The sequence below is a fragment of the Alosa alosa genome, chromosome 10 (genome assembly GCF_017589495.1).
Source record: "Alosa alosa isolate M-15738 ecotype Scorff River chromosome 10, AALO_Geno_1.1, whole genome shotgun sequence".
In the NCBI taxonomy this organism is placed as follows: Eukaryota; Metazoa; Chordata; class Actinopteri; order Clupeiformes; family Clupeidae; genus Alosa; species Alosa alosa.
In genome coordinates, this window is record NC_063198.1 from 8,831,494 (window position 1) to 8,857,467 (window position 25,974).

At 40.4% G+C, this 25,974-nt stretch overlaps 5 protein-coding genes across 8 annotated transcripts in view; 3 read left to right on the top strand and 2 right to left on the bottom strand.

Annotated features, from left to right (window-relative positions):
• The window catches only part of ca16b (carbonic anhydrase XVI b), a 70,863-nt gene extending 62,093 nt beyond the window's left edge, over window positions 1-8,770 (top strand). The window contains exons 15-29 of the mRNA XM_048254983.1: window positions 145-236; window positions 838-934; window positions 1,097-1,179; window positions 1,315-1,449; window positions 1,748-1,882; window positions 2,155-2,321; window positions 2,978-3,113; window positions 3,555-3,701; window positions 5,044-5,137; window positions 5,442-5,518; window positions 6,021-6,149; window positions 6,580-6,726; window positions 6,889-7,031; window positions 7,411-7,546; window positions 7,795-8,770. Of these exons, the coding sequence (XP_048110940.1) occupies window positions 145-236; window positions 838-934; window positions 1,097-1,179; window positions 1,315-1,449; window positions 1,748-1,882; window positions 2,155-2,321; window positions 2,978-3,113; window positions 3,555-3,701; window positions 5,044-5,137; window positions 5,442-5,518; window positions 6,021-6,149; window positions 6,580-6,726; window positions 6,889-7,031; window positions 7,411-7,546; window positions 7,795-7,935 (1,859 nt within the window). The 3' untranslated portion in view covers window positions 7,936-8,770. The remainder of the gene's footprint in view (window positions 1-144; window positions 237-837; window positions 935-1,096; window positions 1,180-1,314; window positions 1,450-1,747; window positions 1,883-2,154; window positions 2,322-2,977; window positions 3,114-3,554; window positions 3,702-5,043; window positions 5,138-5,441; window positions 5,519-6,020; window positions 6,150-6,579; window positions 6,727-6,888; window positions 7,032-7,410; window positions 7,547-7,794) is intronic.
• A 1,937-nt stretch (window positions 8,771-10,707) lies between these two features.
• tardbpb (TAR DNA binding protein b) lies at window positions 10,708-15,257 on the top strand. 4 transcript variants are annotated; one of them, XR_007194896.1, is made up of 7 exons: window positions 10,708-11,480; window positions 11,834-11,997; window positions 12,102-12,242; window positions 12,429-12,635; window positions 12,761-12,845; window positions 13,762-13,905; window positions 14,716-15,257. XR_007194896.1 is itself a non-coding variant. In XM_048255494.1 (6 exons), the coding sequence occupies exons 1-6, from the start codon at window positions 11,234-11,236 to the stop codon at window positions 13,818-13,820; spliced, it is 903 nt and encodes a 300-aa protein (XP_048111451.1). In that variant the 5' UTR covers window positions 10,708-11,233; the 3' UTR covers window positions 13,821-14,627. The 4 variants fall into 4 exon arrangements, 3 of the variants coding, with proteins under 3 accessions (XP_048111451.1, XP_048111449.1, XP_048111450.1); XM_048255494.1 differs by lacking the exon at window positions 14,716-15,257 and having other exon boundaries at window positions 13,762-14,627; XM_048255492.1 differs by lacking the exon at window positions 14,716-15,257 and having other exon boundaries at window positions 12,761-14,627.
• Window positions 15,258-15,289: 32 nt separating this feature from the next.
• cenps (centromere protein S) lies at window positions 15,290-16,732 on the bottom strand. Its single transcript, XM_048255498.1, has 5 exons — window positions 16,502-16,732; window positions 16,283-16,406; window positions 16,149-16,182; window positions 15,992-16,058; window positions 15,290-15,512 (listed from the first exon to the last, which is right to left on the bottom strand). Exons 1-5 carry the CDS (start codon window positions 16,526-16,528, stop codon window positions 15,393-15,395), a joined length of 372 nt encoding a protein of 123 aa, XP_048111455.1. The 5' UTR covers window positions 16,529-16,732; the 3' UTR covers window positions 15,290-15,392.
• A 984-nt stretch (window positions 16,733-17,716) lies between these two features.
• Window positions 17,717-19,513, bottom strand: rbp7b (retinol binding protein 7b, cellular). The gene is made up of 4 exons (XM_048255496.1): window positions 19,318-19,513; window positions 18,361-18,539; window positions 18,156-18,257; window positions 17,717-18,061 (listed from the first exon to the last, which is right to left on the bottom strand). The coding sequence occupies exons 1-4, from the start codon at window positions 19,388-19,390 to the stop codon at window positions 18,008-18,010; spliced, it is 408 nt and encodes a 135-aa protein (XP_048111453.1). The 5' UTR covers window positions 19,391-19,513; the 3' UTR covers window positions 17,717-18,007.
• Window positions 19,514-22,588: 3,075 nt separating this feature from the next.
• On the top strand, window positions 22,589-25,939 carry LOC125302340. The gene is made up of 7 exons (XM_048255499.1): window positions 22,589-23,091; window positions 23,333-23,422; window positions 23,567-23,629; window positions 23,791-23,870; window positions 23,991-24,121; window positions 24,436-24,502; window positions 24,760-25,939. Exons 2-7 carry the CDS (start codon window positions 23,349-23,351, stop codon window positions 24,882-24,884), a joined length of 540 nt encoding a protein of 179 aa, XP_048111456.1. The 5' UTR covers window positions 22,589-23,091; window positions 23,333-23,348; the 3' UTR covers window positions 24,885-25,939.
• Window positions 25,940-25,974: the final 35 nt, after the last annotated feature.

Below are 25,974 nucleotides of genomic sequence, written 5' to 3' on the forward strand. Positions count from 1 at the left end.
TCCAGTGTCTGCAAGGCAGTTGGGTGATTTTTATGTGCAGGTCTTATAACCTCATCATGATTGAGAGCCTCAAGGATGCATTCTATCAAAATCCATGTCACCAGTTTTGTAAACACAAAAACACATGTCATATCTTGATTACAGATGACCAGGAGGCTATCTCTGTCAGCCAGTTCCTCAAACATGTCATGGAGCTTTACTCAAACAACCAGCGGGGCTTCGGCGAGGAGTTCGAGGTGAGCGGAATGCAAACTCTTTGGTGGCTGGTGAATTGGAAACATGTTTACAGACAATTGACACTGAAATTGGTAGAGGAGAATGTGTGGAAGTGTGTGTGTGTGTGTGTGTGTGTGTGTGTGTGTGTGTGTGTGTGTGTGCATGAGAATGTGATGGATGTCTATGTGCGGGTATTTCTGATGAGATGGGGCGCAGATGGCTGAAGGTAGGGGTAATTAAGGGCCTGAGTCTCATTAAAGCTCTGCTTCTCGCTGGTTGGGTTGGGTGGAAGAACAATGGAACTACCCAGGTTATGGCCCAGGGCATGAGTTCACCCCCCCCAGACACACCCATCCCCAACCCACAGCCAGAGATGTTCAGAGGGCCACGCATGTGCACCCAAATTGTGTGCCTCCTTGTTTTTAGGCCTTAAAGTGCTTACTTAGTGTGTCGTCAGCGAGGGCATATGCACTCTTTCTTGGCCAATCCTTTTGATGAGTTGTTAATATTTAATCAGAGTCTCTCGCGCTCCTTTCACTCTGTCTCTCTCTCTCTCTCCCCCCGTCTCTCTCTCTATCTCTCTCTCTCTCTCTCTCTCTTTTGTCTATCCACCCATGCCAGGAGGTTCAGCATTGCTCAGCGGACATGAAGCTGGTGGCCGAGCATTCCAATCACCTCGACAACAAGCACAAGAATCGCTACATCAACATCGTTGCCTGTCAGTAGAAGTTCAAACTTCCCAGCCTTCTCAGTTTTGTGGGAGGTTACTAATGTATTAGTCACGTAGCATTTCCCATAGCTGTTCATTATTTAACACGAATTCATTTCATCCCAGTGTGTATGACAAACTCTTTTATCTGTTGCGGCCCCTATCACTCAGATGACCACAGTCGTGTGAAATTACAACCTTTGTGTGGAAAGGATTCCAAACACACAGACTACATCAACGCCAACTACATTGATGTGAGTGCAGTGCAGCTCTGGCCCAGCGCCGGCTCAGCTCCGGCCCAGCTCCTGCATGCCACTGGTATGCACTTTTTCATTGTACATGCAGACTACCTGCTGGCGTTGACCTTTGATTTCTCCCTCCGTGGTCAGGGGTACAAGAGAACAAAGGCATACATCGCAGCACAAGGGCCCCTGAAGGCCACCTTTGAAGACTTCTGGAGAATGGTCTGGGAACAGAACACTGCCATCATCGTCATGATCACCAACCTTGTGGAGAAAGGCCGGGTAGGCAAGCAATCGCAGAAACAATGTTCACACACATCTCTCAATTCTACCTTTTATCTTTCACACAGAATTATTCTTTTTATTGTCAGGATGGTACTGTTTAAGTATTAATGCACCAAAGCCTTAACATCACTTTTAAGACAGTTATGCATATGCTATGATATTTTACTTGTAGTATTTTGTACTGTTTCCAAAATCAATCTGCCCTACAAGATTTAATAGCATTGAATTGGATTGGATTTTCAGTGGTTTTGGTGGAGCTGGCTACGATGCTAACATTACCCTTTGTCTTCACTAGAGGAAATGTGACCAGTACTGGCCCAGTGAGAACAGTGATGAGTACGGCAACATTGTGGTGACCCTGAAGAGCACAAAAGTGTTTGCCTGTTACACAATCAGGCACTTCCTTATACGGAACACCAAGGCTAAGAAGGTCAGTGGAGACTCCATTTTATTCCCTATTTATTCAAAAGATTTGATTTTCGAAAATTAAGGGCAAAGGGATATTTTTTTTTTTTTTTTAAACATTCCAAGGTGTGATGTTTACATTCTATTTTTGGAAAATTTCTTGTTTTTTGGTCACTCATATACACAGTCTAAAATAAAAGTAATTTAGGCTAAAAGCACATAGACATCATGTGCATCATTTTGGCATGGTGATGATCTGACAATGCTGGATGTATGTTTGTCATTTCCTCTCTTTAGGGACAGAAAGGCCGACCTCACGAGCGTCCGGTGGTGCAGTATCACTACACGCAGTGGCCTGATATGGGCGTCCCGGAGTACACGCTCCCCGTCCTCACCTTCATCAGACGCTCCTGTGCCGCCGCCGCATCCACGTCCCGCATGGGTCCCATCCTGGTGCACTGCAGGTAGCGCTGTCCGCATAAATGCTAGACTAGACCGGGCCTGGACCCGCTATACAAGACTGGGCCTGGACCCGCTAGACTGACTAATACATTAGTAACCTCCCACAAAACAGAGAAGGCCTGGACCCACTGCAGATAAGAAACAGATCTAGGCCTATTCTCTACAATTGGAAACAGCACCAATGCTCTACTGTCCATTGGTTTCGTAATTGACAATCTCCTTCTGTTGACGTGGATACTCAAGCATAAGGGCCTGTGCCACTGTCCATCAAACACGTTTTTTGCCATATATTTTCTTTACAAATCCTATTATATGAAGTTCAGCGTAGAAGCATTCTGTTTCAGAGTAACTAGTGAAAAATTACTACTGTGCTTTTTTTTGCTGGTGTAAAATGTTGTCAAAAATCAGAAATGATTGTGGGTATTAAGCAGGAGCAACTGCTTTGAAAATTAGATTTCAGGGATCTCCCAACTCAGAAATCGATATAGCTTTAGGGGGAGAAATTGAAAAAAGACTACAAGGGTTGTTCATTATTATGCTACAAAGTAAAAGGGAAAAATTGCTTAGTGTACCTACCAGCAAAGCATTTTGTAGTTTGACACTGATAAAGGCGTAACCATGTTATGGAGGCATAATTTATTTCCTCTGCTCTCGCCAGTGCTGGGGTTGGCCGAACCGGCACATACATTGTCATTGATAGTATGCTGAAGCAGATGAAGGACAAAGGCACCGTTAACGTCCAGGGATTCCTGAAACACATCCGCACCCAACGCAACTACCTAGTACAGACCGAGGTATGCATGGCAATTTTAAAGGGATATTACATCATTTGGGGAATTACGCTCAGTTTCCACCTCCCCTCGACTTAAACAATTAATTTTTACCTTTCTCCAGTTCATCCAGCCGTTCTGTGAGTCTGGTGATACCACTTTTAGCTCCAGCCTAGCATAGATCATTGAATCAGATTAGACCATTAGCATCTCGCCTGCTAGCATCACGCTTAAAAGTGACTAATATTTCTGGTAATTTTCCTGTTGAAACTTTTCTCTTCTCAAGTTAGAAAGTCCAATAAGACTAACAGAAAATGAAACATGGTTCCCTTTGCCTTTTGTGTGTGTGTCAGCTTTTTGAGTATATGAAGTAAAATGAAGAAATGTGTCCTTCTGACACACTCTCCACACATGTGAAAAAGTGGTAAGAAAACAGGAAATGCTGATGATGCCTGTCTTCCCCAGGAGCAGTACATCTTCATCCATGACACCCTGATGGAAGCCATCTTGGGCACAGAGACTGAGGTGCCTGTCTGGCAACTTCCTGCTTACGTCAGCAGCCTCCTCACGCCGGACATGAGCTACAGGTCCCAGATGGAGCGGCAGTTCCAGGTAACCACTTGTACACACACACACACATACATACAAGTTGCGAGTTAGAAAGTTGACTTAAAATTAATCATTATGATTTTAAAATCTGTCGTTTGCTTTAAGCCAGACAGACACTGCGAGTTTGGTTGAGTTTTTGCCCAGATTCAGTCAGACCCAACTAACTTGAGAATTTGGCTGTATTCCAATTTGTCATGTACTTTGAGCAGGCTCATAATGCCCAGTTAGAAGGACCTAACAATCAGCGTCTCTGAGATGTTAGAATTTTTTTTCAGCTGGCAGTGAACAGTGAACAGTTCTAATGTACAGTGAGTGAGCACTAGCCTGACGTAGCCATACTCAATTCTAGTCAGAATTTGAGTCTGATACTGCTCCATTGGGATGTGATTATGGGACATGTTTCAACCGATACAGGGGGTGAATCCTGTAGGAAAAACACCCAAACCATCCTTCTTCTCCACAATTGCCTTAACATTGTTTTCTAGTCGTTTTTTTAAAGTTATTGCATTGTCAATATCTTCTACAACAGACGCGATGACGAAATCTAAATATCTACCTTCTAGCAACAGCTTTTGTTAGGGAGAACCAGGATGAATGAAACATTTTCAACATCATTTACAAAGACATTGTATTTATAATATTTTGCCACTAGCAACCTACATCTGTCCTCTGTCAAACACAGTTGCATTTTGAAGTCTGAACAAAACGGTTCAGGAGTTCTTCTGGTCCTAACTGCTCTGGTTCAGGCATAGTTGCTCCACAACGGAACAAATCATGGCCCACTGAAATGTGTTTTCGCAAAAAATCAGTCTGCCGAGTGTCTACTTTACATGTATACACTAGAAAAGATAGCACTCCATTTGATGAAGTATGTGGTTCAGTTTTATAGAATTAACACAGAAAATAGATTTCTGTAGTAGTCCAATATTATATACAGCTACTCATTAAATATATGTAGTTCCTACTGACACATTCCTTTGTCCAAAATTGAATTTCTCTCTCTTTCTCTCTCCTACATTTTTGTTAATGTGCTCAGCCAGCTGAATCAGCCCTGACAGGTTCCCCTCACTCCTAGACAGACCTGGGCCTACTTAATGCTGCCTGAAACGCAGGTGTCAAACATTTGTCCTCGGAACCCTTTCTTTGTAATGATTGGTTCTTTGTATGAGGAAGAGCCTTGCAGTGAAAGTGCACACTTTCAACTAAAACATGGGGGGATGTCAGAATGGAAACAGGATAATTATAATGGTGGGAAAGGAGAGATGTCTAGTCCGTTTTTTTGTTCTTAAAGGGCAGACAGAGATGCCTGAGGCTAACTATCTCCTTCCCTTCCCCTCCCTCACAGCTGGTGATGCAGTGTAACGCTCACTTTGTGGACTGCTTCAGTGCGCAGAAGGACTACAACAAGGAGAAGAATCGCAACTCCTCCGTGGTGCCCTGTGAGTGGTTCTACCTCATTAACCCCTTCTGCCAGCAGCCCAATGTCATTTTTTTATTATTATTATTTCCAGAAAACATGGGGACTTTGGTGGTCCTGCCAGTGTTGGGGTGGTTGAGTGGGGAGAGGAATGTTGTAACAAAAATTGTGGGCGGAGAAGGAAAGAAAAACTCTGGACCTCTGTAGAGTTGAAATCCGATGTTCTAGTGTTGTGTGAGACAACAGAACTTTTCAGCTGTGGGCTTTGTTATCTCTCTCACAGACGGGGGGGTTTTAATTGGTTGTTTGGCTCTCTTCTGTCCTAGCGGAGCGCGCGCGCGTAGGACTGGCACCTCTTCCTGGCATGAAGGGCACGGACTACATCAATGCTTCTTACATCATGGTACGGGATCACACACGCAACCCTCTTTTTTTTTTGCTTTATCAATGTTAGTGCTTGGCCTAATCCACATGTACCACACTGTGCCATCTGACACAATAAGTAATTAATAAGTTAGTTTTGGGTACACACAATTGTAGAATCCACACATATATGACATAGAGAGCTCTAATTTTACACACAATTGTAGAATCCACACATACAGTATATGATATAGAGGGCCCTAATTTTAAAGGTGAGCAAAGTGCAAAGTCCCTCAAAAAGAATTCTTGTGCAAGAATTTTAGCTATCATGTGGCAGGTGGGAGTATTGAGCTGACTCATTCATGTGGTTCAGGTCTTGACATTGGGGTTAAATCAAGCAAATTGTTTTTTCCCCGGTTATTAAATTTGCTTTAGTTAGACTGACCATCATTCAAATTACGGACCATAATGATGCAAGTAGAGTGTTGCCCCAATGTTCTCCACTTACCTATTCTCTCCCATTTTTTTTATTATGTGAACAGGGTTATCACCGTAGCAATGAGTTCATCATCACCCAGCATCCTTTACCCCACACAACTATGGACTTTTGGAGGATGATCTGGGACCACAATGCTCAAGTCATTGTCATGCTTCCAGACAACCATGGCTTGGTGTGCATAAATTTAAATATACTGCACATTTCTGTTAATAATAATAATAATAATAAGCTTTATTTGTATAGCACCTTTCATACACAGAATGCGTAAAAGTGCTTTACATTTGAAGCATGTAACACAATAATAGTCAGTCAGTCATTATCAATCACTTTTCTTCATTGCTGGGGCCGTTTATGATCCACTCAGCAACATATCAAAAATATAGAAAATAACATGTCATAAGACTGGCAGCCTTGTTAAGGACTTTAAGTAAAAAACATTTGATGGCAGCATATGCTACATGAATTCCATCCCTGAAATACCTTTATAGCATTTTTTGTTTTTAGTCTTAGTCGTATGAAAAATTTGGATGGAATGGTTTGTTATAGTAGCTGGAGTTGTGTTCCTGAGGGTGATGTGTACGCCTCTAATTTTGTCCCTCCAGACTGAGGATGAGTTTGTTTACTGGCCCAGTCGAGAAGAGGCCATGAACTGCATGGCGTTCACCGTCACCCTTATCAACAAAGACAGGCTGTGCCTTTCCAGTGGAGAACAGATCATCATTCATGACTTCATTCTGGAAGCTACACAGGTACCCAAGTCTTCAGCGTTTCTGCACGTACCAGCATTTTTTACAGTGCTTGAAACGTGTGCGAAATAAACAAGACCAAATAATTCAGACAAAAAGAATGTGGTCAGTGTGTGTATTCACTTTCTTCCTGTGTGTCTGATAGTCACTTTCTTTCTTCCCCAGGACGACTATGTGTTAGAGGTGCGCCACTTCCAGTGTCCTAAATGGCCTGACCTGAATGCTCCCATTAGCAACACGTTTGAGCTGGTTAACATAATCAAAGAGGAGGCCCTTACCCGAGACGGACCTACTATTGTCCATGACGAGTAAGTTAGAAGGAGGGGTGGCTCCGACACCTTTTCCACTAATATTCATAGTCACCCCTGCTGATGACTAGCCCAATGTCAACCAGAATGAATAGAATCCAGTTGTTAAATTGAAGACCCTTTTTGTGTATAGGCACAATCCTGTCCATAAGAGCTTGTAGAGGTGGTTCCACCCAAAACTGTTGCTCTCACTGTGGTTCTTATTTTTAATTGGTTGTTTACTTTAATTGATGCTCTTACAATGTTATCGTATTGTTTACTGTTATTGTTTACTGTTATCAGAATGTAAATCACTTTGGATATAAGTGTCTGCTAAGTAACCATAACCGTATCCATAATTACATTCCGTTTGGATGACACTGATGGGGTCTTGTTGCAGGTATGGAGCATTTTCGGCCGGCCTACTCTGTGCTCTGACCACGCTGTCCGACCAGATGGAGAGTGAGAACGCTGTGGATGTGTATCAGGTGGCCAAAATGATCAACCTCATGAGGCCTGGCGTCTTCACGGACATCGTGAGTATGAACGCACAGCTTTTGATATAAAAGTGTGAACACGTGTGAAAACATCGACTTTAGTCATAGTATTTTATTACAAGTATAGTACTTTATTCACACATAGTGCATGTGATTAATCTGATCTGCAACTGAACTCTTATGCACTTACATTAGATTTGTTCTCTAGTACCACTGACAATGCTAATAATGTTTATAGTTTCACATGAAGATGTTTGAGCCATGATTTCTGTGTCTGTCTTTATTAGGAACAGTATCAGTACCTTTACAAGGCTATGCTCAGTCTGGTCAGCTGCACGGACAACGGACTCTGGCCCATATATGCCGAGAGGAACGGCATAGCAGTCATCACAGACCACCCTGCAGTGAGCATGGAGTCGCTTGTGTGAATAACAAACAAGAAAAGCATTTCTTGAGGCCTTTTTTCTGCAGACTACTGGTCAAATGAAAAAAAAGAAAGAAAAAAAAACTAGACCCAGTGACTTTTTATACAGATTATACAGATGAAAATGAACTTTTTGATATTTATTTTTGCTGCTTTTTGTTATCCTGCTGATTGTCTGTATCTGTTGTACTGTTCACAAAACAAAAATGCAGCTCTGTCTATTTTGCACTATACTGTCAGTGTTACTGCCTATACATGGTCAATTACAGACTGTGATGTCCCAAAACATTGGATAAGCTCTGTTTGCCTGTCCATCTCCGGTGGTCACTGACTGGAAGGAGTCAACACTGTCGAGTTTGACAAGGACAAAGACAAGGATGACCGTCCCATCTCATCCCAAGCAGCCCCAAGCACAGCACATCCTAGCAGCAGAACACACAGCGTCTGATATGCCACTGATGCTTCTGGCCCAGTGTTTTAGTTCAATGCTGTGTTTAACCATCAGACTAGACTATGAGAGGAAGTATGACATGATATCATCAGAATGTACATTTCTCACTTTCCAAATTGGGGAGCCGAAAAAACAGGCCCTTTTGGTTGGATAAGTGTTTCTTTTGTCTTTCATTTTATTTGGATATTTATTTAAATAACATGTTTCATTTTATATCTAATACATGTTTTTCTAATTAGTATTATAACACATATATGGACTTTACTGTTTTATGGCAAAGGTTCTGTTGTTTTGTAAATATAAATATATTGATCATGTCTACCTGTATTTTGTACATTGCAGCTGTGCTCTGTTCCACTATCAGTAATATATTTTATTGAAAACCGTGGCCTGTACTATTTTATCCATTTCTGTAAGGCTATACCCGCAGGTGGTGTTTGCATATAAACTGTGTGATATACACTTCAAAGACAACATGAAAAGGTTCATCAACAGACAGATACACACACACACACACACACACACATCTAGTCTGAAATCCATATCACCCAGTAAGATGCACAATGTAGTCAGGACCCATTCTCTTTCAACTCTCACTTGTTTACCATATGTCCCTTATGTCCTTGAGCAACAATAATCCTCCAGTTATACTGTCCATCCTACATGGTAGTTAGGACTAAAGATTAGCCATTCATACCAAGGATTTGATAGGTTTTGCACAACTGATTGTGATATTAGTCTTTATTTTTTATTTTAGGCTTGACATTTTTAATTACAGCACACAATTCTGACATCATAGGCTACATATTTTTCCTAATATCAGCTCTGCCAAAAAATAATGAGTTAGAACATTCTTCATTGACCCAAACAATTATGACTATAAACATTAACTTTGTAATAGCTTTTCTTGATTCAGTGGTCAGTCAGACATAAACTTGCTTATATAAGACGGCGAAGGTGGTAATAAATCAGACAGCTGCTACTGGAATGTGGAAGATGGCTGCCCTCTAGAGACACCAGTGAGGAGTACTGCATTTCAACAGAATAAGTATATTGATTTGACCAGATGCCACAAAAGCTGTTGTTTCTAACCAGTGCTTAAGAAAACCTGCCAATCGAAATGAAAATGGTCAGAAAAAATATCCTATGATTTTTAAATACCATTTCCATGAGGACAATTGATCTTTTAAAGTTTAATCCTAAATTTAAGTTGAATCCTATCAGCTATTATATTGTGATCCAAAACTTTGAGTCAAAGCTGGTAGCCTATTGTTGGACAAGCTAAATGCTGAGAACACATTAAAGAAAGGCAAACACCATACTGAGAGGATCATTCTTTGTTAGGCTGGAAATGGCTTTTTCTCAATTGAAAAATTAATTGAATTGCATTTCGTACACACACACAATGTCAAGTTGCCTAATGTGCCTCTACTCCGCTTCTCAATAAAACTGATTCAACTTCAGCAGCATTCTCCATGAATTTACCTGATACGTGTGTGATCTCCGGATGGTGAGCTACACTTTCTTTCTTTATTTATTTTGTTTTGCTTGTCCTCCACCCCAAACGTGTTGGCCCTAGTAACACAACCTGATATTTTAGCCCGAGAATATAGGCCTACTGTGTTGCTTTAATTGGTTCACTACCCTGATGAAATACAGGGAGGTTGGAGTCATCATCATAACCCTGTAGGCTAAGTAGCCAACTTAATGTTTTTAAACACTGGAAATCGTATCTTAGCCTATCTCTTGCGTTTTAACTTTGGGACAGAGTCCTGTTGAGGCTCAAACAAAAGGCTAGGCTACAAAAGCTCTCAACATAGGCCTAGATTGCATGTCCAGTCCAAATATCAATTTAATAATAATTTAAGTGTGTCTCTAGACTCCTGTATTGTAAAAACTGAAAGCAATCAGCAAAATACACATAATTTCGTTTTTGGCCACTGAAACAAGGTAAATCATGTGGCTTAATTATCTAAATGCCCACAGTAGCCTAGACTTTGGATAAATCTACAGTATACCACCAGGGGGACTAAAGAGCTGTAGGAAGTTACGATTTGATTTTGAAAGGGGTTTTACCATTACTGTACTATAGGTGTCCCAAAAATATCAGAGGGAAAGGTTTCCTTCCATAATCCAACCATTTAAAGACATTTTGATTGATTTTCATTTTTGTAATACATTCCTTAACATTTCAATTGTTTATATAATCTCAATAGTATCTTTGGAGATACCCAAAGGGTATCATAACCCATTTTTGTTTGTGTCAACCCACGTCCAAAATGAGTTCTTCCAAACGATGACGTACTTCCTGGATGACTTAGATAATGCCATTTTGAGCCAAATTGCGGCTTGTACAGCGCACGGGGTCTGATAATCCAAATACTTTTTCGGATTGAAGTATCTTTTCTAGCTGTATCGACCTACATTGAAAATATAGGAAACTTTATTTCTTGGTTTTTGTGTTTAATGCAGAGTACAATTATTGAATTTAGATTGTAGCGCAACCTAGTTTTGAGTGTTTAGCATTAGCCAGCTAGCTCATTGATAGTGAACCACATTGTTAGAACGAGGTCGTCGTCAGTGAATGAGCATTTTGCTAAATTGCTAGCCAGTAAGCTAACAAAGGAATATATCGTGTCGGCTTCTTAGGACCGTTGTCGATACGCAAAACGTGCCTTATTTGGTTCAGAGTAAATCTAGGCCATAAGGACGTTTTAAAGTTGTTTGGTAAATAACGTTACTTGATTTGCCATTGTTTGCGCTAGAGTGCTGTTCTACGCGGTTTCAGTGAAACGTTCGTCGCTGCTTGCTAGGTAACAGATTCCGCGTGTTGAGAAAACCTTTGTCGCTAATGAAAATGGCCGAGTGTTATATTCGTGTGGCGGAAGATGAGAATGAGGAGCCCATGGAAATCCCATCCGAGGAGGACGGCACCGTATTGCTGTCGAGCGTCTCTGCACAGTTTCCAGGGGCTTGCGGCCTACGTTTCCGGAGCCCAGTGTCCCAGTGCATGCGAGGGGTCCGTTTGGTGGAAGGAATTCTTCATGCTCCCGAAAATGGATGGCAGAATCTGGTCTATGTCGTTAACTATCCTAAAGGTAAGTGCACATGTTAAAATGTTAACCAATGTATTGTTGACCAATTGACCAAAACCAAGTAGACCAATTGAGTTATTGTTTAAGCATGAAATTGCTTAATTTTCTTTGTCTTGAATATTGGCGCTTTATTGATAAGAGGGAAACTAACTCAGTACTTAATGATAAATATGGCAGTGTAAGCCTTTTCCACCGATTAATGCTGTACAATGCTTTATTGATCCATTTGGGTAATTTTAGCTGACTGTCCAGGGTCATATGAACGTGATCACCCCAGGTCATTTTACATTTGGGCCTTCTTTCTCAAAATGTGACCCCTTTGTTCCTTTCCAATCCTGTGATGTTTTGTTTCCCAGATAACAAAAGGAAGATGGATGAGATGGATGCTGCCTTGGCCTCAAAAATGAAAAGGGGGGATCAGAAGACCTCAGACCTGATTGTGTTAGGGTTACCATGGAAAACCTCAGAGCAGGACCTGAAGGACTATTTTGCCACTTTTGGGGAAGTCATCATGGTCCAGGTAATGTCCCCAAATTTGCATAACTTATTGTCCTCCCCCTTTCGTGACTGGTAACTGTGGTGTCTCGTCCATTTGTTGAAGAGAAGTGTTTAATGTATTTTCAGGTCAAACGTGATGTGAAGACTGGAAACTCAAAGGGCTTTGGATTCGTGAGGTTCACAGAATACGAAACTCAGAACAAAGTGATGTCACAGCGTCACATGATTGATGGAAGATGGTGTGACTGCAAGCTCCCTAATTCAAAGGTATTTTTTATTGATGCTTAAGTGAGTGTATGTGTGTATACTGTATATACATATATGTGTATGTATGTAGCTGCCAGACCAGATTTTTCTGGTCGTTGCTTTCTAATTGACCTATAATACTGTTCTGAGTACATCATTTATTCTTTTGAGAAAACATATTGGCCTACCCAACCATTTTTTGGGTAGGCCTTTAGTCCAACGGATTATATGTTTGGCTTTCAGGCTGGTCCCGACGAGCCCATGAGGTGCAGGAAAGTGTTCGTCGGCCGATGCACTGAGGATATGACTGCCGATGACCTGAGGCAGTTCTTTATGCAATATGGCGAAGTTACTGATGTGTTCATCCCAAAACCTTTCCGTGCTTTTGCTTTCGTCACCTTTGCTGATGACCAGGTATGCTTCACACCGACGGAGTTCTTTTTATTTGTTTTTTATTATTATTTGAATAGTTGTTTTTGTAGCCATATTATGACAGTCACATAAATTATGCAACCCTATTGTGTGTGATGTTTCCCCAGGTTGCCGCAGCACTGTGTGGTGAGGACCTGATCATCAAAGGAGTCAGCGTGCACATCTCCAATGCTGAGCCTAAGCATAACAACAGTAGGCAAATGATGGAGAGGGCAGGGCGCTTCGGCAATGGCTTCGGCCAGGGGTTTGGCAGTAGCCGTAGTATAGGAGGTAGCAGCTCTAGCAACCTGGGTAACTTTGGTACCTTCAACCTCAACCCAGCTATGATGGCCGCAGCCCAGGCCGCTCTACAGAGCAGCTGGGGGATGATGGGCATGCTGGCGAGCCAGCAGGGTCAGTCCACCACCTCTGGCACCAGCACGAGTGGGCAGACTAGCTCGACCCGGGGGGAGACCCAGACGTATAGTTCAGGGAACAGTAACTACAGCACAGGCTCAGCTAGTCTTGGGTGGGGAACCGGCTCTAACTCTACAACTAGCGGGAGTGGGTTCACCTCTGGCTTCGGCTCCAGCATGGAGTCCAAGTCCTCAGGGTGGGGTATGTAATGGGATTTGAGTTGTTAAAGTTTGTAGTGTGTGTGTGTGTGTGGTAAGTATTCTGAGATTTCTTTTTTTTTTTTTTTTTTTTTTTTTTTTTTCGTCATGTGTTTTTGAGATAAACAAAACAAACTTTTGAGGGATATTGAATGTTTTGTATATTTGGACATGTTTGTCCAGAATTTCATTTAGAGTGTTTGAAGTGGATCGTTGTTAACCAGGGGGTAAAACCCACCTAGGATGTCCTTTTCTTTCTTTTTACGTTCTCTCTTATTGTCATTTCAACTGGATTCTGAAATGCATGTATTGTATAGTTATGGTTCTTAAAAAATGCATGAGCAAGTTAACATCGAACCACATTCTTGCATTTGTTTTTTCCTTTATGCTCAGTCTTGCATTGAGAAGAATCTAGTTGAAACTGAACAGACTTGCTTACTTTTTAAAGTTCAAATTTGTTTGCAGTCAAGTTTCTACGGAAAAAAAAAAGCCTTCATCAAAAATCTCTTCTGCAGTTCACATCTCTCCCGCTTTCCTGGGAAGACGCCCCTGTTTGGCAGCACTCTGTGGCTGATGTCACTGTCAGTTGCCCTCTTCCCCATGCGTTAATGCTTTGCCACCACAGAACGGCTATCTCCTTCGCATGTGCCGACAAGACGGTGGGTGTTCCCTTTTTATCCACTTTTTTTGTTTTTCTTTTTTTTTAACAAATCAAATGGCAAGATCTGCGCAAAGTGACATTTTGAGAACTCTGAGTGCGATTGGGGATGATGGCTTGTTGGTGGCGAAGAGTGACGCTGCGAATGAGAGAATGGAAAGAGCAAAAGAACGGGTGGAAGAGAGCGAGCGAAAAGACTGGTTGTGCGATGAGAGCGCGCCACATGTGACTGCGATGGGTGGTGGCTTTGGTGCGAGTGTGAATGGAAGCTTCAGATGCTACAAGCGCCTCCTTTGTGACCCCTATGATGGACATTTTGTTAACTTTGTACATCTCCAGATCTTTTCCCTTCCTTTCCTACCCTCCTTCTTTAACCCTGCTCTCCTCCTACTGCCCCTCCTTTTAGTATACTGAAGTGCGTAAAATAGCACCAAGTTTAGTGGAATGTTGTGATATATATTTTGTCTTGCTTCTATAACCCATCCTGAATGCTGTATGGTGTGTGTGCTTTATTTCCTTGTACTTGACCTGTAAGTGTGAACTTGATGTGGATGACAACTTCTGAGGACTCTTGAGGGGGACATGAGTGATGGTGTAAGTGAGACTTGTATGTGGAGTGCTGTGGATGTCTTTTTGAATCCCTCCTAGATAATGTTGCTCAGTGTTTTATATGACATGTCAATGAAGGGAGTTCTCTAATAAAAAAAAAATGTTGATTTGAAATGGGTATTTGCTCCTCTGAAACTGGTTGACCCTTCTGTGTCATTTGGTGAAATACCAATCATAAAACTAACTGCATCCGCATATTTAGGGGCCTTGGATACTGCTGACCGAGGTTTCCATCTGAACCCAGAGTGGGAGATTGAGTTTTGTGAAGGACGAAGATGGAAGGGTGTGGAGGCCCTAACTTCAGCAGTGGGTTCAGCAATATATGTAGCGTCCCTGGATTGACTGTGGACTGGAAAATGGTAATGGCCTTCTCAAGAGTCCAGAGCACAAGGCATTGTAACACTAAGAATTGATTAAATTGGCCTTAGTAGAAGCTCCTAAAACTGAGACACCAGTCTGGTAATTAACAGTTGAGCCTTAATGTTTTTACTGCTAAGCCTTTAACGTGTATGCTTGATATACCAGTAGGTATTCTTGTATGAGTTCAGATAGTTACATGAAACTGAAGTCTGAGTTAAGTATGATGAATATATTGAGTTTTTTTTAATGTGACAGCTATATTTATATTAATGTGGTTAAAGTACAGTTAGATCAATTGGCAGTGAAAATACTGTTTCCAACCCACCATTGCAGCTCCCTAGCACTTGCATAGTGAGTGCGTGTTTCCCCCCTCCCCCCCCCCCACCCCCCACAATAAAAAGAAATTACATCTTGAAGACATTTGTGTTTTGTTTTAAGTAGTAAACACACAAGTCAACAGCTGCTACCCAATACACAAATGCTTGCAGGGGCTTTCCACACAAACAGCCTTGACTCTGGTCAGTCCTCGTTGTCTTCTGTTTCCTGGTGTTTCCTCTTTGCACTACTCTTTTTCCGCTTCTCTTTCTGCTCCTGGTGTGCACTTGCAAGTTCCTCACTCTTCTGCTGGATATAAGTGGACTGTGGGGGGACAGAGCAGCAATGTTAATATCAATCTGTGGGTAGGGCTTACATTCTCGCATTCCATTGATGCCACACAATCTTGGCTCGAGTTAGAAATGGATCAGCAAACGTCAGGCAAATACTCGGCCTTGTTTAAAAGTGTACTACTGCAGTAGTACCCTCTGCATAGTTCCATATGCTCCATTTCTTCCTAGATATATTAATCAACTATGCTGTGAACTACTGATGGCCCTGGATCTCTGCATACTAACACTGCTTCCAGGACATCATGCCCCTACACTAATGACACTTCAGAAGTCAGGTTCCGATCACACAGGAAACTAGACCACCACAATGTCTTGACATAATTGGTTTCAGCCCAGTGCACACTACATGCTTTGGGAAACAACTCTGTCGCAGCTTTTTGCCGTCCTCGCAGACAACCCACCAACACAAAATGTACAACGTTCAGTAATTGTGTAGAAGAATTTACTGACCAGTGCAGTGCTTCGCCTTGAAACAAGTTTCACGTCATCAACATTGATTGTGCTTCTTTTGGCGTGTCTGGAAAAAGCAGATAACGTTGCCGACACCATAACCCTTACAATGATGCGATCATGTGAAAAGCAACATCCTTAATACTACACGTGTTACCTTGCAAACGACTCCAAGTCTTTAGCAAAAATATCTGCAATGGAAACAAACGGTTACACATACCTCCATAAGTCATGTACAGTTGCTGAAACGACGTTAACATTAACACCGTTTTATAATAATGCATATCCTACCACATTGTCGATATGTCGTTTCGGCGATTGCAGCGATTGTTTGTCTGCTAAACTCACTCCCACAATCCGCAGCAATTGTTTGACATATTTGTCCCGTGGTAAAATGAATGGCCGCTTTCAGTCTCTACAAAACATCAAAGTAATATTCACATTATGGCAGTCTACGTTGTACTAAATATATGTTTGCATGTGTAACCTGCTATGTTGAGCCGTCCTTACCTGATTTTGAGCTAATGTGTCATCCATTTCACAACAGATTTCAATGCTAGATAGGCTACAAATAAAAAGAAATGACTACAGGGGGCATTCACTATAATTCACAACATTAGTGACTACGTGATAAAACACATCTTATATAATCCAAGAGAATAGAGTAGCCTATGACATGAGAGAAAAATAATGAGTTTGGTCAGCAAAGAAAATTCGCGGTAAATTGTTGCTTCTCTTTTGTCAAACCATACATTCGCAATGACAATACTGACACCTATTGAACTGGAGTAGAGTAGGCTAATGATGCACATGGTTGCCAATAAAGGCCTTCATTTAACTAGAGCACATCTAGTGAAATAAGTTATTTTCCCAAACACGTGTTATCTAAAATAACAGCATTTATGGCAAAAACAGACAAAAGTTTTTTTTTTTTATGAGCTATGTCTTACTGAGTGAAATTTGTAGGAATAGATGTGTGGGGAGGGAGACGGGTTGCATAGTTGAACCATCTGAGAAGTTAGTTAGTGTACTAATGGTATTTACCATATTTTAATGTATAATTGTTTTCAGATAAAGATATAAAAAATATATATATATTGAATCTCCCACTCTACTGTGCTTGAAGTTCATGAAATAGAATTAGGACTGCAAAATTAGACTCATGAAATCTGAAGACGATTTGCCATCTTTAGGTTTAAGAAGAGATAGAGCTGGAAGTCTTACATTAAAAGAAGTGTTTTGTCCTTTTGAGGAAGAAGTATTATAAATTGGCCATATTCTTGAGATATTGAAATGTGTCTGCCCTCTATTGAAAATATTCTGACATTTTGTGTGTGTCCAAGAATGTGATAATGATGCAGTGTAATATTTCACAGAGTTGTTACATTTACATCATGATATTGGCCAGTGAAGCACTATTTCTTTTTTTATTGAACATTAGGAAGCGCCGCAAAAGGGTCATAGTGTTATAAGTCATGCAGCAGCCAACTAAAAATCTCAGAATTTTTGGCGAATGCTCACACAGTGCTTTGAGCCAACTCCACTTCAGGGGGAGCTAGCATGACTGAATAGGGCCTACACAAACCTTACCAATCTTCCATATCAGCCAAGTGTGGTTATAGTCAAGAAAAAAAAAAATAATGTGGATTGGTGAAGCTGATATGATATTGTCGACCAAATATCAGTGGGGGGTATAAGTGCATAAAGACTTTGACAAACACATAATAACAACATCACCATGATGTAAGGTTTATTGTATTTAAACAGTTTACAGAAATCAGTGTCTTGTTATAAGTAAAAGTAGGGCTTGCTAACAGAAATAAATGGGGCTGTACATTTTATTTCTTTTATTCTGTTGGATGAAAATCAAAATGTACGGTTCACGTATTAATCAATAATCGAAAAATTTAAAAAGTAAATATTATTCGCTCCAGGGTGTGTATATCATAAAAGATATTATCCGCTATATGCTCCAATGTAAAAATCCATAATTTGATCATTAGACCATGCGATAAGCTAGGCACTCTTTTTGTAGATTTGCTTGGAAACCTGGTTTTCACATTGCAATTCCTGTAAGATGAAGAGGAAGGAATCACAGTCAGTTGTGGGCTATGCATTCTGAAACGGTTAGGTCTCCTGTATAAGTTACATTGACATAACCTACCAGATAGAGTTGGTCTCCTTCTATCCAATGAGTCCACCCTCTGTTCTTTTTTTCACCCTTCTGGATACATACCAGTTTGTCACCGTCCCAGTTGACAGTTGACTGTAGAAAAAACAATGAGTTTGTTACAATTGGTGTATGACTCCCTGACTTGTAGACTAAGATGCTAAGATACAATGCAATTAAATGTTACTATAACTCTGACCTGGCATTTCCTGTTGTCCATGCCTTTTGTCACTTCTTCAAACTCCTCACCAATCTTGAATGAGCAGGATAAGTTTTTGAAAGTAGTTAGAGTTTTGATTGAGAAGGTGTCACCATCTTGTTCAATAACTTTCTGAGGTTTCAACATGTTGGCAATCTTGCGAGTGGCAAAGTCGATACCTGCATGAAGGAAAAAATATTCATGAAATATTAATGTAAAAAAACGAACATCCTAAATTCCCTATTTGACATATATTTTATGAAATAATTGCATTGGAACATAAGCTTTACAACCACAATATTCAGCTATTACATGCATGGATCTGAGGGGCGTCATACTGGAATATGAGATAAGAATGCAACTCTATGGAGAAGGAATGTGTTCAGTTCACAGCTGCAAGACACTTGTCTAGCAATTCTGAATTCTCATGGACTGACTGAACAGTGCAATTTTTGCATTTGAATTGCATGCAGAGTTCTCTAAAAAGATGAAACTCAACACTGCCATTTTGGACTTAATAAAACAAAATAAAATGATAATTAGACATCATTGTTATCAATCACAATTTACTGCTTTACTGCACAGAAAGATTATCGTCAATTTTACTCTACATCATGCTATGAAACTTTACCAGGCAATCTGAGAGAGACATCAATTTTTTTCTGGGGCACAACAACCTATTGTAGATTGTCTTACCAAAGCTTGACAGGGATTGCTTGATTGCCGCTGCCAGTGATCTACTACTACTACTACTACTAGTTCTACTACTTCTACAGTGATTTAATATCCTGTCAAATGGTTATATCTGTGATTTAATAATGTTACCATATTTGGAAAAGAAACAGAAAACCAAAAATTTTGAGATTTGAAACAAATGAGATATGGAACTGATGAGAACCAAATAGTTTTGCAACCAAATAGGACCAAATGGGAAATGAATGAAAGCTCCGTACTCACCTAGGGCATTCATGTAACCTTCAAAGTTTTCATGACTAACAAAGTCCCAGGTTCCAGAGTAGTCAGCAGGCATGGCTAATCAGCTGTGTCTGTTTGGAAGAGTTCGCTTGAAACACTGGAATCTCTGAGAGTCAGACAACCTCAGTCACAATGGATGAGACGAATGAACCACTAGGGTGCTTCAGGTCTCAATATGACCTGCCCCTGTGTTTAGAAATATGGGGCAGGGGTGATTTCACCAGCACAATGGCTATTTTGGAGGCGGTGTCGGAAGCACCAAGCAGCAGGGAGTACTGTAACTTTTCACACACTGAACATGAGGAAATAATTCTTTCCTCTTGGGATTTTCAGAAGGATGGATGTTTGAAGGAGGGGATGGGGGATTAATGTACTAAGCATATGTTGTGTGAAATAGATTCCACTGTTGAACAGACAACTTGTAAATGTGTATTTCAGGCTTTTATTATTATACATAATTGTGTATATGGAAACAACTATGGTTCAATATGTTTAATTAAAGATATTGTCTTAAGTTTTCCGTCAGTGGGCATACAACACAAGAGGTTAAAGGTTAAGGGTTGTCAGGTTGAGAGTCATAATCACATCTTTCACATATTTTTAGAATAACCTCTTCCTTTATTCATTCAGCACATTGTTGTTTAGTGGTGGCATAGGTTATAAGGCTCACAGATTGCTTTCTGACCCAAAGGGCACACATTTACTGGAAACCTTTCAAATCGCTAGATCAGCATGGCAGTCTTTGACTGTTTTAAGGGCAGGGGCAAAAACGGGACCTATCAAGATGGGGCTTCAACATATAAAAAACTATTAAAGAATTATGAAATCATTTTTATCCTTGAAAATGAACACTGTGTTATTAGGCAATCCAAAACTATGACAAGCCCTCTGGTAAAACAAGCAGTGAACTAAAAGTTAAGTCACCTGACTTAAAGAAAAAGGTAGGGAACCTTCTCCAGGAAGATATTTGAAATTCTGCTAAATGTACCATTTTTGTAAGTAATGCTAACAATGAAAACATTGAGATTACATCAAAATGCCAGCTAAATATTAGCCTAGATTATCTGTCCCAGAAACTTAATATTAGTGAGTTTTTGAACATTCTAACAAAAGATTCCATTCTGAAACAATTCAGTGTTTAAAATTCTATGTTGAACCCAGATATTCTTTAGACATTCATTTTCCAACATTCATCCATCACACCGGTGTGGCAGTACACCCTTAAGGGTTAAAAAGTATTTGGCAGCAGCAGCCAGACTGTCATCATGACGCTGATTTCGGGAAAACCTTATCTAATTCCCTAGAGGGCACTGGTGAGGAAGACTGCAGGGCACTACATGTAATTTTTACCAAAGTCCTTTTAGGCAAGTCCCTTCACTCGGCGGCCATATAACAACGCTCTTTGGGCACTCGTCGGGCATCCTATTCAGCAGAAATGCGTGTGCGCAAGGCTTCACGACACCAATCTTGCTCCAGCGGCGAGATCACAACACATGATTGGCACGCTGTCTTCACAACACACCATATGATTGGCTCAATGCATTCACATCACACCACATGATTGGCTCAATGTATTCACATGTCGACGTTTTGCCAAGGAAAGGGTGGGATATGTGTAGACAACAGCCATATTGGCGTAACAAACTAGCCCCATGCATTTCTATGGAGTATTTTTTGAGTGCTGTGTCCACATTAGAAAGTCTCTGTTTTTACTGATTGTTTCAATTGCAAGGTACTTCATAGTGTCTCCAGAGGTGGGCGCAAATACATCAAACTATTTTGTCACAAACTACAAATACTGGCTCATAAAATTTAACAAAATAAAATAGAAAATACTGATGTAAAAAATGTAGGCTATTTAATTAAAATACAATTAGTAATTTGAAAATTTAAACTTTTAAAGGAAATTACAAGACATATCATTGATACACATTTTCTGATTGGCTGGCAGAGGACTATTAATTCTGTACATTGGGGCTCCTAAGTAGATCTGGTAAATCAGGTCGGCCTATTTTTAAACTGAACTGCATTTCCCTTTTTGTGCTCTAAATGCATGCCTATACAGTGCAACTGGAAAGTTTTCAGACCCTTTCAAGTTTTCCACATTTTGTTATGTTTCAGTCTCATCTTAAAATGGATTCAATTAATTTATTTCCCCATCAATCTACACACAATACCACACCACAGGTGTTTGGAGTGTTTTGGAAATGTATAAAAGATAAAAGACTGAAATATTGTATTTACATATTCACCCCCTTTGTTATGATGCTTGCAATTGAGCCCTGGTGCATCCTACTTCTATCAATGGTCCTTGAGATGCTTCTACAACTTGATGGGAGTCCACCTGTGCCTAAATTAATTCACTGAATATTATCAGGAGAGGCACATCTCTTTAAGGTCTCACAGTTGATGGTGTATGTCAGAGTGGAAACCAAGCCACGAGGTCGAGAGAATTGTCCGTAGACCTGCCATTGTTGTCTCCCTTTTTATTTTTTTCCCCCAACTTCCAGAGGGGGTCGTAAAAGAGAAAAGCTGGATCTAACACTTAAAGTTGGTCACAATGTGGCATACTACTGCAAGAAAAAGGAAAAATGGGCTTACATGTTATGCTGTCCTTCCAAAAGGGTAATGAAATTAATATTTGTATGGACAAATTGCTACTTCAACTTTAGAGCTGAATATTAGGGAATTGCCCAAGGGATATCATCGGTCACCCACCCTATGGAGTAACCCTCAGGCAACAAGAAACGGCAAAGAAAAAAAAAACTTTAACCGACAAAACCAGGTTCGCCTTCGGCTCCTGGACTATGATAAGCATTACTTATTGTCATGGTTATAGGAAGTACTGTATATTTAACTGAGTGATGAAATTTTGGCTTAGAGAAAAAATTACTATTTGAAATACTCTAAATACAATTCCTCAAAGTATTTTGTTACAAACTACATTAGATTTGTTCCAATCCTGCAAAATACAAATGACAAAATATGCTATAATTAAATAAGTATATAAAATACATACAGTATAATTAAAAAACTGCCCATGTCACAGTGCAGATCCTTTTCTTCTTCATTAGAAATGCACGTGTAGGCTGTATAGGGAACCTCAATTTATGTATGGTCATCATATTTTTACTGCAGGGGCATCCATTAGGAAACTTCCCCACTAGAGGAGCACCTACGGTGGCACTGCTTTATGATTTCTCCCATGTGATACAATACAGGGTTGCATTCCACTGCATTCTGTGCTGGATATGACACCCTTTGGAACACTGTCATGTGGCGGGCACTCCATAATGGAACCCTTTTCCAATGGAAGGGCACACAGGGAACGCCAACCATTTTAAGGGGCACCAAGACATTGCATCATGTTTTCAACAGCAGAAGGACAATCATTAAGACATGTTCTTGAATTTTACTCATTTCCACTTATTGTTTGAAGTGGTACTCTAGGGCACGGAAATATTTTTGTCATGGTCAGTCAATTGGACACTTTTGAGGGCACATTTTTTCAACAATAGAGGCACCCCTCTGTGTCTGCCAGTGATTCTGCATGACTGGAAACGGTTGTATGCTCTTTTCTTATTCTTATGTAAGGTCTTTGTTGGCACATTGTTATGGTTGGAACATGATGCACTTCTCTAAATAGACACTAGGGGCGACCTTTCCTCCTATAGCATGCCACAACAATGACCAGGACGCTTTTAATACCTGTATTCCACCAGGCTGAGAGATCCATTTGTTGGGGCTGCATAGATGGTAAGTATCACCTTTTAATTATAGTGAGGCTTTAGTGTTCATCACTTTTCATTTAGTGCTTGTTGTACAAACCTCTGTTGAGTTATATAAAATTATTTCAAATTATTATTTCTCTTGTTGTATTCAAAACACCTATATAATAATATATAATAATGTATATAATATAATTGGATGTTTTGTCATATTTCCTCCACATAATGTCCACAGCAGTTCAGTGTTGACTAAGTTTCTCTCAGTACAGCTAGCTGCAGTATACAATGTTTCATTACTTCGTGGCCTACACAGCGTTCCTCTGCAGCAGATGGTTGCCGAGAGATCAGAGACTCCGATTGTAAGCACCCGTGAGAAGTGGTGATCTGAACAACTGCCTCTTCTCAGTAGATAATATACTGGACCTGACTGTTTGCACTGAACTTTGTTTAATCTGGACTTGGACTTCGATCAGGTGCCTTATCGTTCACCATTTCTCTTACAGTCAGATCATTCTGGTGACATTTGTAGTGGTTCTCCTCACTCCACAACTATATGTCTTGACCAGGCAAGTGCAGGTACATATGATAATCTGTACATGGCTTGCATATTTCAACCATTTGACAATTTCAACCAGAATACCGTTGATATGTTTTATAATAAATGCAAATTTACTGCATTTCTTTTTGTAAAGCTTTCTATCCCTAATCTGTAATTATATCCCACCAGGCCAAGATCATCTCGATATTGCCAGCAGCCTATCCTCAATAACCTCATAGTCTTCATTATCTTCTCATTCATAGCAACAGGTGACATTTGCAACATTTGACATGCCAGAAAATATATTAAAACAGTAAATAGTCAGTAACAGTAAGTGTGCTGTTTTTGTATGAACAACTTGAAGCTGAATGGTGATCCATTTGTTCCAGGTTTTTCTGTGGCTCTCACACTCCTGGACCCAGTTCCACAGAGTTTCATTGTGGCCTTCCATCTGTTTGGAGTCCTTTCATTTGCTCATGGGCTGTGCACCACGCTTCTGACTCTACTTGCGACTGACTGTGTGCGTTGCTCTTTCAGTTTAAAAGCTCAAAGATCTTGTTATCATCGTATATCTTATAAAATCATATAGATTTTATATAATATCTGTATTCGGGGTGTTAACCAAACTGTCGTTTGAATTGGTGTAAAATGTGACAGAGGTACTATTTGTGTTCACAGTTTAGTTTTGGACTGATGTCACATGTCACATTTGAGCTACTTTGGGACACATTCTCTATTGATTTAACTAAAAATAATGCAGTCACATTGTACAAACTTGTCTAATTGATTTTGGTAACCGTGATAATAAGTTTTGTGCCCATTTCCTTCTTGCAGGCATGGACAACGACAGAACTCTACTATCTTTCCCTTGTTCTGTCTTGGGCTTGTATTCTCTCCACAGGTACATTTGTATGTTTTGTTAATTCATTTGTATTGCATTTGTTGTTTTTTTAAACTTTTTTCTCTGATGACATTAACTATGAAGAGGATATGGTTTCAGACTTTAGTCAGCAGCTGCATCACATGTAGATCTGGGTCAACTCTTTGCACTGTGCGTCCACCCTCGTTTAAAACATATTCTGTAATGCAAGGCTGGGGTTTGTATAGTCATGCAAACAATTGGAACTAATTATTGTCTTTGGCTTTTTCTTCCCGCAGGCTTTTTCATGGCCAGAGCAAGCCTTTGGCTGATCAGCAAGATGTGGCCAAGCTGGGTGAAAGAAGAGCTTCTGGAACAATCTTTGAGCCAAAGGACTATTCACGTCCATGCTGATGCCTCTTAATTATTTATGCTGTTTCCATGCCAGTGCGAGAACGATACTCAGATAGGGAACAAAGATCCTATTACAACCAAGTACTCTGGGCAGCAGAGGGAAACCAGTCCCTTTTTCTTACAAAGTTTGTCATGTAACTTTGACTCATACAGGCACAAATAGTTTTCACTTCTTCATCCTTTTTACATTTTCTTTCCTATTTAGCAGAGAGAGAATGAGTTTACCTCAAATGTTTATATGCCTCATGAGACCGGGTGCAAAGTACAGTCCTGTATTTTTATCAGTATTAACAATTTCCCAGCAAGTCTACTCGACCAGTGAGGACAGCTGACCGCTCACGTTGTGTGACAGTGAGAGGTCAGTCTGTTCAGAGCCATTGTGGCAGCCTACTCAGATGTCATCGGCATATAGCTTTGTGTTGGATGCCAAGCTTTTATGTGCGGTTGATCCTCTTTCAAGCACTAGTGGAAAGCGAGAGATAGTAGAGTGCCACCCCAACAATGCCATTCTGTCAATTCAGCTCTTACCTAAACATGCCTGTTGGCTTATTCATTTCCACTGAAGTCTGCCAAACAGCAGATTTTAAAACATAGTAGTATGGCTTAAAAGATGCAGTCAGCGATTGCACACAAAGTCATGTTTGTTTATGTTCGTAATTAAAATTATTAGCAGGCACTATTGTCCACAACAACATACATTTTAACCAAGGACCAAACAGAACACCTCAGGTAGTTCACCCTTCCCTTCAGTATTCTCAGAGAAACTCCACACAGGGTTTCGTTTTTGTTTGGGGGACACTTTGTTTGTTTCCAGTTTTCGGAGCCTAGGCTGCCTACAGAGACTTTTTTTTTTTTTTTACAGTCACAGAATGGGCAGCTAGCGGATCGTGAGGAGGCGATTGCTGAATGTGATAAAACATGTTATGGGCTTGAAATTGCCTATACGATCGCTCACTGTACCTTAAGGAATGTGTAGATATATGTGCAACACATAATGGTTGTTCAGTAGCATCATTTAGCTGTCTTGTAATTTAAGATTTAGATTTTAGTCATTCGAGTATTACTAGTTGTTCAGTGTTTGCTTTTGTGCTCATGTCTTC